This window comes from Haematobia irritans, chromosome 3, assembly GCF_050003625.1.
Source record: "Haematobia irritans isolate KBUSLIRL chromosome 3, ASM5000362v1, whole genome shotgun sequence".
NCBI lineage: Eukaryota > Metazoa > Arthropoda > Insecta > Diptera > Muscidae > Haematobia > Haematobia irritans.
Genome location: NC_134399.1, coordinates 117,667,075 through 117,680,358, shown reverse-complemented (window position 1 = coordinate 117,680,358; position 13,284 = coordinate 117,667,075). Strand labels below are relative to the sequence as shown.

Sequence of the window (13,284 nt, the reverse complement as noted above, 5' to 3'; positions counted from 1 at the left end):
ATTCTATAGAACTTTTTTTAGAATATTTTGTCACAATGTTAGTTCCATAAAACATTTTGTCAAAATTGTATGTCTATTTTTTTGTACAAATTTTATGTATGAAGAAAATTTTGTCAAAATTTTATTTGTATGTTCGATTCGACCTTTTTACTTGTTTTAAAACATTTATTGTTATTTTTTTGGCTTTTAAAGTCCTCATTCAGGGATGGTGCTTTTTATTGAATATGTAATCTTTCGTCAGATTATTCTTTATTGCACTTTTAAAGTTCAGACAAACATAAAACTTTTAAATAATTGCAGAAAATAATCAGATAAAAACATAAATATCACAGAGATTTCCTATTATCCAAATCACAGTTGAATCTATAGAAAATTTTGTCAAAATTTTATTTCTGTAGAAAATTTTCTCAAAATTTTAGTACTATATAAAATTTAGTCAAAATGCTATTTTTATAAAAAAAAATGTGAAAATTTTATTTCTAAAAAAAAAAATTGTGAACATTTTATTTCTACAAAAAATTGTTGTCAAAAGTTTATTTCCAAAAAAATTTTGTTAACATTTTATTTATATAGAGCATATTGAAGAAATTTTATTTCTATAGAAAATTTTGTTAAAATTTTATTTTGATTGAAAATTTTGTTAAAGTTTTATTTCTACAGAAAATTTTGTCAAAAGTTTATTTCTATAGAAAATTTTGGTCAAAATATTATTTATATAGAAATGAAATTTTCTCACTGTCTTTTTGTCATAATCATTTCAACTTCAGGACCCCCTTATACATTAACATAATTGCTTTCACGAAACTTTATCCGCGTATTCTTCTGTACAGTCATTGTATAAAGGACTTGTTGAATATTAAGCATGCAATTGTGTTTGTTCCAACCAAAGTAATAAAATGCCATAACATTGAAGGATTTTTACAATGTTCCCCTTATTAAACACAACAACAGCATCGAACCGCCTTCAAAAAAGAAAATCATATGCTAATAACATCCATGATGTTATTTATATAAAAGTTTTTTACAAGAGTATATTAATTTAACATTTTCCAATAATATCTACATTAGTGGATGTTAAATGTTACAACTGTTATATTAACATCCACAAAGTAACAGAGAAAATGTTAATTGTAAAGAGATTTTTCTCTGTAAGTTAAATTGAGAGTAAACTCATCATCATTCCAAACAATAACACAAACCTGAGTTTGGGTTATATTCTTATTGCTTGCTACCTTGTGGGTGGGTGGCTTGTATGAATTCAGGCAAATAAAAAAAAACAAAACAACAACAAAACATAAACACACAAGCCCCCCAAACAAACACAATTGGGATGCTTTGCTTTAGGAGTGGATGCTTTAGCATTGATGATAAAGTTGGTAGTGGTGTGGTAGCCAAGAATAAAAATGTAAACAAAACAAATATTTTTACTTTATTTTATTCTCATTATCTCTTGCTCTCTCACAATTCAATAACAGAGAATATGGTTGTCTTGTTTTAAGAGTTTGCATTGCTTTTGGGTGAGAGAGTCCAAATTTCCTATGTGGGGTTAGCATATATGGACCCTGTGTTACTTGGGTTGGTTGGTTGGTTGTTGTTGTTGTTTTACTAATGCCACCATACCAGTGTAGTGTTGGAAAATAACATTGAAGCATCAGTATTAATTGAGCTCTCGTTTGGTAAACAGCGTACGGTTGGTGTGTATTACCCCGAAAGGATTTTTAACGAATCGTTTGTATTCATATCACCGAAGCCGGGAGTGCGTGAGAGACGAACGAAGTTAATTGAGCTACTAGCATTGCGCAGAAACGAACGGTTGTTGTTGTTCTACACTCTGTTGTTGTTGTTGGTTATGATGATATTCAACCGGCCTTAACGAACTATAACGGAGTAAAAATTACGGTTAGATTTTTGTATGGCGTGGCGCGGAAAACCTTAAACGAAACGAAATAATTTTGATGTTTTTATTTTGGTGTTTTTTGTTTTTGTCTTCACCAAGGAAGGAAGTGTGGTGAAGTGTGAAAATATATATGAGATTCCTTGGTACGGAAGTGTGGTGAATATTATCAAGTGTAAAGAGAAAGAGAGCAAAGTGTTTGTCTTTGCGTAGGTGAAACGAAAAATAAAGCCAACACTTTTTGAAGGATATTATTAGCCTATGAGGAGTTGTAGTTGTAGTATGAGGCTGCAGAAGAAGAACATCGTCGTGTATTGTGTATGAGTTTAGTTTAAAGTGTTGTGGATAATTCAATGGTTATTATTTGCGGGCATACGCTTGATGTGGCACAGAATAACGGCAGCATTTGATGGTTAAGGAAGTAAAAATGGCTACTTCGGATGCTGGCCGGAAATGATAAAAGTAAATCAAAGAAATTTTGGCACATCGAAAATAAAAATATTAATTGAAAATCGAAAAACAAGTGGAAAAAAATAAATATTAAAAAATAATTCAATTGAATAATGTGGAAAATCGAATAATTAAGTGTGGTGACTTAAAGCAAACTTAAAAGAAAATCGTAAAAAGGCCAGACTTAAAGAATTTTCTAAAGCTATTGCGTGGTCTTTGCCACAACTTCAATTTCCAGACCAGGTGTCTAGGAACTTAAATATTTTGTTTTTTGCCTTTGAATGAAAGGCTAACCAAGTACCCAGTGTTTGTGGGTGCCATATAACTGGAGCTGCTATTGAGTTGAGACCAGAGACAAGCAGCCTTTAAGTCTAATGAATTTTGTTTCCCTTGGTGATCCAACTTCGTACCCCCCTCATCGCTAAAAATTTTGAGATTTCATTATATGCAAATTACCATAAAGTGTCTACCACCTCTGCTGCGTTAAGTTTACCGGTTTTACGGTTCATGCATTTCAATAAACAAAAACCCGGCCTAGTGTTTTTTTTCTACAGAGTGTCAAAATTTGTTGGTGCATAACATTTTGGGGGAGACAACAACGCGAACCAGAGGTCCAAAGACCCCATGCAATAACATCAAAGCTCTATAATTCTCAGGCATTCAGAAACCATAAAACCTAAAGTAAATGAAATTAGTGGAAATATTTATGGTTAAATGACAAAATGAAATTCTAGTGCAAGTTTTGTTCCCCAAAACAAAACAAAAAGTGAATAAAGAAAATTTAAAAAAAAAAATTTCCAAAAATCCATCATAAATTCTAACACTTAACAAACCAACAGTGGGGCGTCCCCCTTAATGTAAAACGAAGGTGTCAGTGAATGTTCAAGCACGTGTCTTAGTTGGGAAAACTTTTAATTAATTTCCATAGTCCCACACTTTCTCCAAATACCAACAGACAGACAGACAATGGCCCTGCAAACCACAAAAACAATTTTTGGGGTTACTCTCCTGGTACTATTGGCTCTAGTGGCTGTAGCGCATGGTGCAAAATCCTCGTCGTCGTCGTCATCATCGAATAACAATGATCCCTGCTATTTTGAGGGTAAACCGCGTAAATGTTTACCCAGCTTCGTTAATGCAGCCTATGGTAATCCAGTGGTGGCTTCTTCCACATGTGGTACTCATCAAACCGAACATTATTGTGAATTGAAACGTGATGGTTCGCTGGAGGAATGTAAGACCTGTGATAATTCCAGGCCTGATATGAGATTTCCACCATCTTCGCTGACCGATTTAAATAATCCCAATAATGTTACTTGCTGGAGATCAAGTGTGGTTCCTGTTCCAGCGGATCCAGATTCAGCTCCTCCGGATAATGTCACCTTGACCTTGTCATTGGGCAAAAAATATGAATTGACCTATGTGAGTCTTTCGTTTTGTCCCAAATCGCCTAAACCCGATTCCATGGCCATATATAAAAGTTCCGATTATGGCCAAACTTGGCAACCATTCCAATTCTATAGCTCACAATGTCAGAAATTCTATGGCCGACCCGATAGGGCCAAAATAAGTAAATTTAATGAACAAGAAGCTAGATGCATGAATTCCCATCATGATGGTAATACCAATCGTTTTGCTTTTAATACCCTAGAGGGTAGACCTTCGGCCAATGATTTGGACTCTTCATTGGTCCTGCAAGATTGGGTAACTGCTACGGATATTAGAGTGGTATTTCATCGTCTGGAATTACCCAAGGAATTACTCAATGCCCATTTGAAGGGGGATTCAAAGGCCGATGCCAATAGTTTCAGTGATGAAATGTCCTCCAGTCAAGAGGATGATGATGAGGAGGATGAGGATGTTGATGATATTGAAGATGAATATGATGACTATAATATTCATGATAATGATAGTGTCAACTATGATGATGATTTGGAAGATTATGCTGAGCCCAAGAAACATTTGGAGCTGGATGATGATTTGGATATGGACTATGCCAATGATGGCATCAATATAACACCGCTGAAATCGAAACGTATACCCAATAAACAAAAGTCCTTGGCCTATGAGAAACACTACAAGGCCAAGGCAGCAAACTTGGCCATGGCTACTGCTTCATCCTACCCAGCAACATCAACAAACAGCAATGCCGGTCCCACCATCACTAGCAGCAGCACCACCACCAATAAACCCCAAATTGTGGCTTCCAAATATCAACAAAAATCCTCTACGTCTTCTGATAAGCCCTCTTCGGCTTCGGCATCCATACGTGATTTGTTGGCCATTTCTCAGCATTATGCCGTCTCAGATTTTGCCGTTGGTGGACGATGCAAATGTAATGGTCATGCCTCGGAATGTATTGGCATAGTGAGCTCTAATGAAGCTAATCTCTTCACCCATGACGATGATAATACCGGTGGTGGCGGTGGTGGTGGGGGTATTGACTCCTTGGATGATGATGGCAATGTTATACGCTCCTCTTCATCGTCAACGAATACTGGCCTTTCGATTAATGCCAAATTGACAATGACTTGTTCCTGTAAACATAACACAGCTGGTCCGGAATGTGAACGATGCAAGCCATTCTATTTTGATCGACCATGGGGTCGAGCCACCGACACCGATGCCAATGAATGTAAAAGTAAGTAAAACTGAATTTTTTTTTTTTGTTCTTAGGCAAAGAGGGTCTTAGTCTTCTTTATGCCAGGTTCTTTATCTGTTTGTCCGTTTCACTATATTTGGAGTGCTTAGTTCCGATTAGATTTTTGTTTGTTTGTCTTTTTCTCTCTTGGCTTTACCTATCATCAATTTCGTGTTTCGTGAATTTTCAAAATATGATTTTGTCCTTGCTATGTCCTATTCTCTTGTCTCGGCTAGAGGACTATTTTACTTTTGGGTGATTTTATGGTTAGTCTGATAGGTTTTTGTGGCCTCAAAAAGTCATTAATGTTGGACAAATAAAGGAAGTAAAGTAAACTCAAACATAAATGTTCTATTACGTCGAGAGCGAGCAGTTCATTTCAAGTGTTGTCGATATGAGTTGAAGAGGTGATGAATGAACAGTGGGTAGCTTCACAGAAAAAAAGTTACACCAAAATTTTTCCAATTAAAGTCTTAATTGAAATTTAAAAAAAATATTCAATTAAAAATTTAATTGATTCAATTGATTTTTTAATTGAAACCTAAATCAATCACAATCAGTAATAGTATCAATTAATTTTTTAATTGATACTTTCATTTCTGTGATTGCAGATATTTCAATTAAAAACAAGTATATACGGTCGTAAGTTCGGCCAGGCCGAAGCTTATGTACCCTCCACCATGGATTGCGTAGAAACTTATTCTAAACACTGCCATCCAAAATCGAATTACTTGGGTTGCGGTAACGCTTGCCGATGGCAAGGTATCTTTAAACCTCCTAACACCGTCTTCTAAATGATAAGTAAGTCCATACGTGGTATATATTAAATTAAAAAAGACCCATTAAATACGTATATAATTCAGTTTGACAAAATTTTCTATAGAAATAAAATTTTAACAAAATTTTCTATAGAAATAAAATTTGGCAAAATTTTCTATACAAATAAAATTTTGACAAAATTTTCTATAGAAATAAATTTTTAACAAAATTTTCTATAGAAATAAAATTTTGACAAAATTTTCTATAGAAATAAAATTTTAACAAAATTTTCTATAGAAATAAAATTTGGCAAAATTTTCTATACAAATAAAATTTTGACAAAATTTTCTATAGAAATAAATTTTTAACAAAATTTTCTATAGAAATAAAATTTTGACAAAATTTTCTATAGAAATAAAATTTTGAAAAAAATTTCTATAGAAATAAAGTTTTAACAAAATTTTCTATAGAAATAAAATTTTGACAAAATATTCTATAAAAATAAAATTTTAACAAAGACCGATTAAATACGTATATAATTCAGTTTGACAAAATTTTCTATAGAAATAAAATTTTCACAAAATTTTCTATAGAAAGGAAATTTTGACAAAATTTTCTACAGAAATAAAATTTTAGCAAACTTTTCTATAGAAATAAAATTTTGACAACATTTTCTATAGAAATAAAATTTTGACAAAATTTTCTATAGAAATAAAATTTTAACAAAAATTTTCTATAGAAATAAAATTTTAAAAAAATTTTCTATAGAAATAAAATGTTGACAAAATATTCTATAGAAATAAAATTTTGACAAAATTTTCTATAAAAATAAAATTTTAGTAGATTATTTTTGGCTCGAGTGGCAGCCATGATTATGAACCGAATAAAATGTTAACAAAAGTGTTAACAATGATGATAATGAAATAAAATTTTAACAAACTTTTCTATAGAAATAAAATTTTAACAAAATTTTCTATAAATAAAAATTTTAACAAAATTTTCTATAGAAATAAAATTTTGACAAAATTCTCTATAGAAATAAAATTTTGACAATATTTTCTTTAGAAATAAAATTTTGGTAGATTATTTTTGGCTCGAGTGGCAACCATGACTATGAATCGATATGGACCAATTTTTGTGGGATTGGGAATCGGCTATATATAACTATAGACTGATATGGACCAATTTTGGAATTGTTGTTAGCGGCCATATACTAACACAACGTTCCACATTTGGACCGGATTGAATGAATTTTGATCCTCCAAGACAAAATTTTCTATATAAATAAAATTTGGCAAAATTTTCTATAGAAATAAAATTTTAACAAAATTTTCTATAGAAATAAAATTTGGCAAAATTTTTTATAGAAATAAAATTTTGACAAAATTTTCTATAGAAATAAAGTTTTGACAAAATTTTGTATAGAAATGAAATTTTAACAAAATTTTCTATAAACAAAAATTTTAACAAAATTTTCTATAGAAACAAAAATTTTGACAAGATTTTCTATAGAAATAAAATTTTGACAATATTTGCTTTAGAAATAAAATTTTGACAATATTTTCTTTAGAAATAAAATTTTGGTAGATTATTTTTGGCTCTAGTGGCAACCATGATTATCAACTGCTATGGTCCAATTTTTGTGTGATTAGGAATCGACTATAAATAACTATAGACCGATATGGACCAATTTTGGAAAGGTTGTTAGCGGCCATACTAACACAACGTTCCACATTTGAACCGGATCGGATGAATTTTGCTCCTCCAAGAGACTCCGGAGGTCAAATCTGGAGAACGGTTTATATGGAGGCTATATATAATTATGGACTGATGTGGACCAATTTTAGCATGGTTGTTAGAGACCATATACCAACACCATGCACCAAATTTCAGCCGGTTCGGATGAAATTTGTTTCTCTTTGAGCCTCCGCAACCCAATCTGGGGATCGGTTTATATGGGGGCCATTAGCGTAGCTAGACAATTTTCCTAGGGGGGCTATAGCCCCCCTAGCTAAAAATTTATAGACTGAACTTATAGGTTCAATTAATGTTTTATTTCATAAAATTGAATAAAAAATTAGACATCAAAATAACTCGACAATTAATTTATTATAAAGCAACTAAAAGTAGTTCCACACTTTTCCCAGCAAAAAAAAATGTGAGTTGTTCTAAAGGCACAACTTTAAAAGTACTTCCAAAAATGTCCTCAATTATTTTAACTACATATTTTACTTACTTTCATATTTTAATGTGTAATTTTTTGTTTTCGTTTTTTTGAAATAGTTAAAAAAGAGTAAGAATAAATAAATTGGTACAAATTATTCAAACTTTGCCACAAAACTGATAAATCCATGATAGAAAAATCGAAATTTTGGAAATTATTCGAGGAAAAACGTCTCAAACAAGCGTCAGAATGCATTAAAAATTATAAAAACAATATAAAAATTATTTATTTGGGAAAATATCACAAAACTTTTTAATTCACATTCAAAACACTGAATTCGGATATCACCTTAAGAAGTGATGCAAATGCAGTGCAACGGCTGTTGAAATGGTGGACATTTGTCCTATCACAAGCTCATATTACATTCATTGCTTCTCCGCCAATTTTGCACCACTTCTAGACCCAAAAAGAACATTTTCACTACTTTTTTGGCAACGCTTTTTTACAGCATTATTAAGATATTCATTTATGAAAGAATAGTTTTAATATCAATTACTATTTTTTTAATTAAATTGACTAAACTAAATCAATCATATGTTCAACCACAGCTTTATTTCATAAATATCTGACTTCATGAAAGTCTTTAGCGGAACTTTGTGCGATTGTATATACTTGTTTAATTTTTATAACAATTAAAAAAACTATTGACATTTATTGAAAAATGGAAAATCATAAATAGAGTTTCAAATACTGGGGGGGGGGCTAAAATTTTTCTGGGGGGGTCTAAGCCCCCTCCCCAGAGGCCTTCCTACGCTTATGATGGGGGCTATGTATAATTATGGTCCGATGTGGACCAATTTTTGCATGGATGTTAGAGACCATATACCAATACCATGTTCCACATTTCAACCGGATCGGATGAAATTTGTTTCTCTTTGAGCCTCCTCTAGCCAAATCTGGGGATCGCTTTATATTGAGGCTGTATATAATTATGGACCGATGTGGACCAATTTTAGCATTGTTGTTAGAGACCATATACCAACACCATGCACCAAATTTCAGCCAGATCGGGTGAAATTTGCTCCTCTTTGAGCCTACGCAAGCCAAATCTGGGAATCGGTTTATATGGGGGCTATGTATAATTATGGTCCGACGTGGACCAATTTTTGCATGGTTGTTAGATACCATATACCAACACCATGTACCAAATATCAGCCGGATCGGATTAAATTTGTTTCTCTTTCGAGGCTCCCCAAGCCAAATCTGGGAATCGGTTTATATGGGGGCTATGTATAATTATGGTCCGACGTGGACCAATTTTTGCATGGTTGTTAGAGACCATATACCAACACCATGTACCAAATTTCAACCGGATCGGATTTAATTTGTTTCTCTTTGAGGCTCCGCAAACCAAATCTGGGCATCGGTTTATATGGGGGCTATATATAATTATGGACCGATGTGGACCAATTTTTGTATGGTTGTTAGAGGCCATATACCAACACCATGTACCAAATTTCAACCGCATTGGTTGAAATATTATTCTCTTAGAGGCTCCGCAAACCAAATCTGAGGGTCCGTTTATATGGGGTCTGTACGTAAAAGTGGACCATTTCCTATACCATCCGACCTACATCAGTAACAACTACTTGTGCCAAGTTTCAAGTCGATAGCTTGTTTCGTTCGGAAGATAGCGTGATTTCAACAGATGGACTGACGGACGGACGGACGGACATGCTTAGATCGACTCAGAATTTCACCACGACCCAGAATATATATACTTTATGGGGTCTTAGAGCAATATTTCGATGTGTTACAAACGGAATGACAAAGTTAATATACTCCCCCATCCTATGGTGGAGGGTATAATTAATTGGATCATTTATTTTGGTGATTGAAGACAAAAAACATATTTTTGTGTTCGGTTACGAAAAATACGAAAAATTAAAAAAAAAACACGTAGGAATTGATTTTATTTGAATCTGTGATGTGACTTGTGTATGCTAAATGTAGGACATTATTTTTAATGTTAATTAAAAAATGCTCTTCTCGCGATGGACTTAGTTTAATTTTCATAAGAAGTTCCTTTGAGTTGATATATATATAACAAATCCTTTATTGTAAGCATTTTTTGCAATAAATTATAAATTTTCTGAATATTACGGGGAAAAATAAAATCATGGAAATTTCCAAGAAAAAAAAATATATTTGAAAACTTTATCGACCATTTCCCAACCGACATAGAAGTTACCATAAAATACGTGCTCTCTCAATACATGGTTAGATTTTCCATATAAAAATAACTTTAACATATTGACACTAATAAGGGGTGGTTTTATTAAATTTTATTCTCAAATTTTGTGATACCTCCAATCATTTAGTCTTTTTTTTTATTTATGGTTAATAACTTTTTTTATGACTTTGACTGAATTTTAACCATCTGATTTTGGCTTTCTCATAGTAAAATGGTTTTTGTTCAGAATTTTGAGATGAAATCATAATAAAACAAGCTAAAAAAGATAAAATAGTGAGCATTAGAACCCAAAACAAATAAAGATGATACTAAAACAAATAATTAAAATGCAGTAAAAAAAATAGAAGTGGACCACTAAAACCATAATAAAATGGAGGAAATATTATAGCCTTGATTTAGATGTTTGGTTTGCTTTCTAAATTGGTTATACACTTAGTGGAATTTGGTAGAACAGTTTCTGTCTTAATGTATGGTATAAAATAAACATCTGGCACAGAAGATTTTCAGTAATTTTTTAAGAAATATTTTTTTAAAATAAATTTTTAAAAATAAAAGTGCACCACACAAATTGTGGAAGCGGGAGAAAATATTTTATTTTGATTTAGTTGGTTTGTTTGCTTTCTAATTCGGTTATTACACCTTATGGAATTTATTATAATAATTTCTTTCTTAATGTATGGTACAAAATAAACATCTGCCACCAAAACATTGCACTTTTGTATTTTAAATTATAAATTTAATTCAATTTCAATTTTTTGTTTTTTAAATCCAATAACAAATAAGATTGGATTATTAAATTAGTAAAAGAATGGAGGAAATATTTTATTTTAAATTATTTGATTTTGTTTGCTTACTAAATCGGTTATTTTAATTATTTTGTTTTTTTTTTTTGTTTATTTTTTTTTTTTTTTGGAATATTGTACAAAAAATCTGTCGTCACAAAAAAATCAGTGTTTTTTTATGTCTGTTTCGAATTAAGAAATTTCTATTTCAAAAAATATTTCTTTTTTTTAAAGAACCAATCCAAGGCGACAATAAAATAGAATTTAATAAAGATAATAAAGTGAAAGATAGTAGTATGATAATAAATAAAAATACTATAAGTAACAACCAATTCAAAATGTAATAAAATAAATTTTAGATATGAGGTGCCCACGAAATAGTTTATATTGGAAATATAGTTTTCCATTTTTTTTAATGAAACAACGAAAAAATTCCTACTAAATTTCGAGATACTGCATTTTTATTGTTTGTTTTTCAATAAAAAAAAACATCTCGTTAGAAGTTCAAAAAAAGCATCGCCAAAAAAGTAGTGAAAATATTTTTTTTTTTGGGTTCCGGAAGTGGTGCAAAATTTGCGCCCAAGCAATGAATTTAATATGGGCTTGTCATAGAACGAATATCCACAGAACGGATATTAACAGCTCTTACAGTAAATTTGCATAACTTCTTAAAGTGTGATCTGAGTTCAGTGTTTTGGATGTGAAATAAAAAATTTTGTAATATTTTGCAAAATAAATAATTTTATTTTTTTTTTAAAGATTTTAATGCATCCTATCGCTTGTCTGACACGTTTGACCTTAAATATTTTAAAAAATTCGCAATTTTTATTCCCTCCACCATAGGATGGGGGTATATTAACTTTGTCATTCCGTTTGTAACACATCGAAATATTGCTCTAAGACCCCATAAAGTATATATATTCTGGGTCGTGGTGAAATTCTGAGTCGATCTGAGCATGTCCGTCCGTCCGTCTGTTGAAGTCACGCTAACTTCCGAACGAAACAAGCAATCGACTTGAAACTTGGCACAAGTAGTTGTTATTGATGTAGGTCGGATGGTATTGCAAATGGGCCATATCGGTCCACTTTTACGATTAGCCCCCATATAAACGGACCCCCAAATTTGGCTTGCGATTGTTCTAAGAGAAGCAAATTTCATCCGATCCGGCTGAAATTTGGTACATGGTGTTAGTATATGGTCTCTAACAACCATGCAAAAATTGGTCCACATCGGTCCATAATTATATATAGCCCCCATATAAACCCATCCCCCGATTTGGCTTGCCGAGCCTCTAAAAGAAGCAAATTTCATCCGATCCGGCTGAAACTTAGTACATGGTGTTAGTATATGGTCTCTAACAACCATGCAAAAATTGGTCCACATCGGTCCATAATTATATATAGCCCCCATATAAACCCATCCCCCGATTTGGCTTGCGGAGCCTCTAAGAGAAACAAATTTAATCCGATCCGGCTGAAATTTGGTACGTGGTGTTGGTATATGTTCTCTAATTACCATGCAAAAATTGGTCCACATCGGCCCATAATTATATGTAGCCCCCATATAAACCCATCCCCCGATTTGGCTTGCGGAGCCTCTAAGAGAAGCAAATTTCATCCGATCCGGCTGAAATTTGGTACGTGGTGTTAATATATGGCCTCAAACACCAATGCAAAAATTGGTCGAAATCGGTCCATAATTATATATAGCCCCCATATAAATCGATCCCCCGATTTGGCTTGTGATTGCTCTAAGAAAACCAAATTTCATCCGATCCGGCTGAAATTTGGTACATGGTGTTAGTATATGGTCTCTAACAACCATGCAAAAATTGGTCCACATCGGTCCATAATTATATATAGCCCCCATATAAAACGATCCCCCGATTTGGCTTGCGGAGCCTCTAAGAGAAGCAAAATTCAGCCGTTCCGGTTGAAATTTGCAACGTGGTGTTAGTATAAGGTCGCTAATAACCATGCCAAAATTGGTCCATATCGGTCTATAATTATATATAGCCGATCCCCAATCACACAAAATTTGGTCCATATCGGTTCATAATCATGGTTGCCACTCGAGCCAAAAATAATCTACCAAAATTTTATTTTTATAGAAAACATTGTCAAAATGTCATTTCTACAGAAAATTTTGTCAAAATTTTATTTCTATAGAAAATTTTGTCAAAATTTTATTTCTATAGAAAATTTTGTCAAAATTTTATTTCTATAGAAAATTTTGTCAAAATTTTATTTCTATAGAAAATTTTTTTCCAAATTATATTTCTATAGAAAATTTTTTCCAAATTTTACTTCTATAGAAAATGTTGTCAAAATTTTATTTTG

General features: G+C 32.2%; 1 protein-coding gene across 1 annotated transcript in view; it reads left to right on the top strand.

The window, feature by feature from the left end:
- The first annotated feature begins 1,687 nt into the window (after positions 1 to 1,687).
- Positions 1,688 to 13,284, top strand: part of NetB (Netrin-B) — a 517,230-nt gene continuing 505,633 nt past the window's right edge. The window contains 3 exon segments of the mRNA XM_075299521.1: positions 1,688 to 4,462; positions 4,464 to 4,517; positions 4,589 to 4,985. Coding sequence (XP_075155636.1) covers positions 3,311 to 4,462; positions 4,464 to 4,517; positions 4,589 to 4,985 — 1,603 coding nt within the window. The 5' untranslated portion in view covers positions 1,688 to 3,310.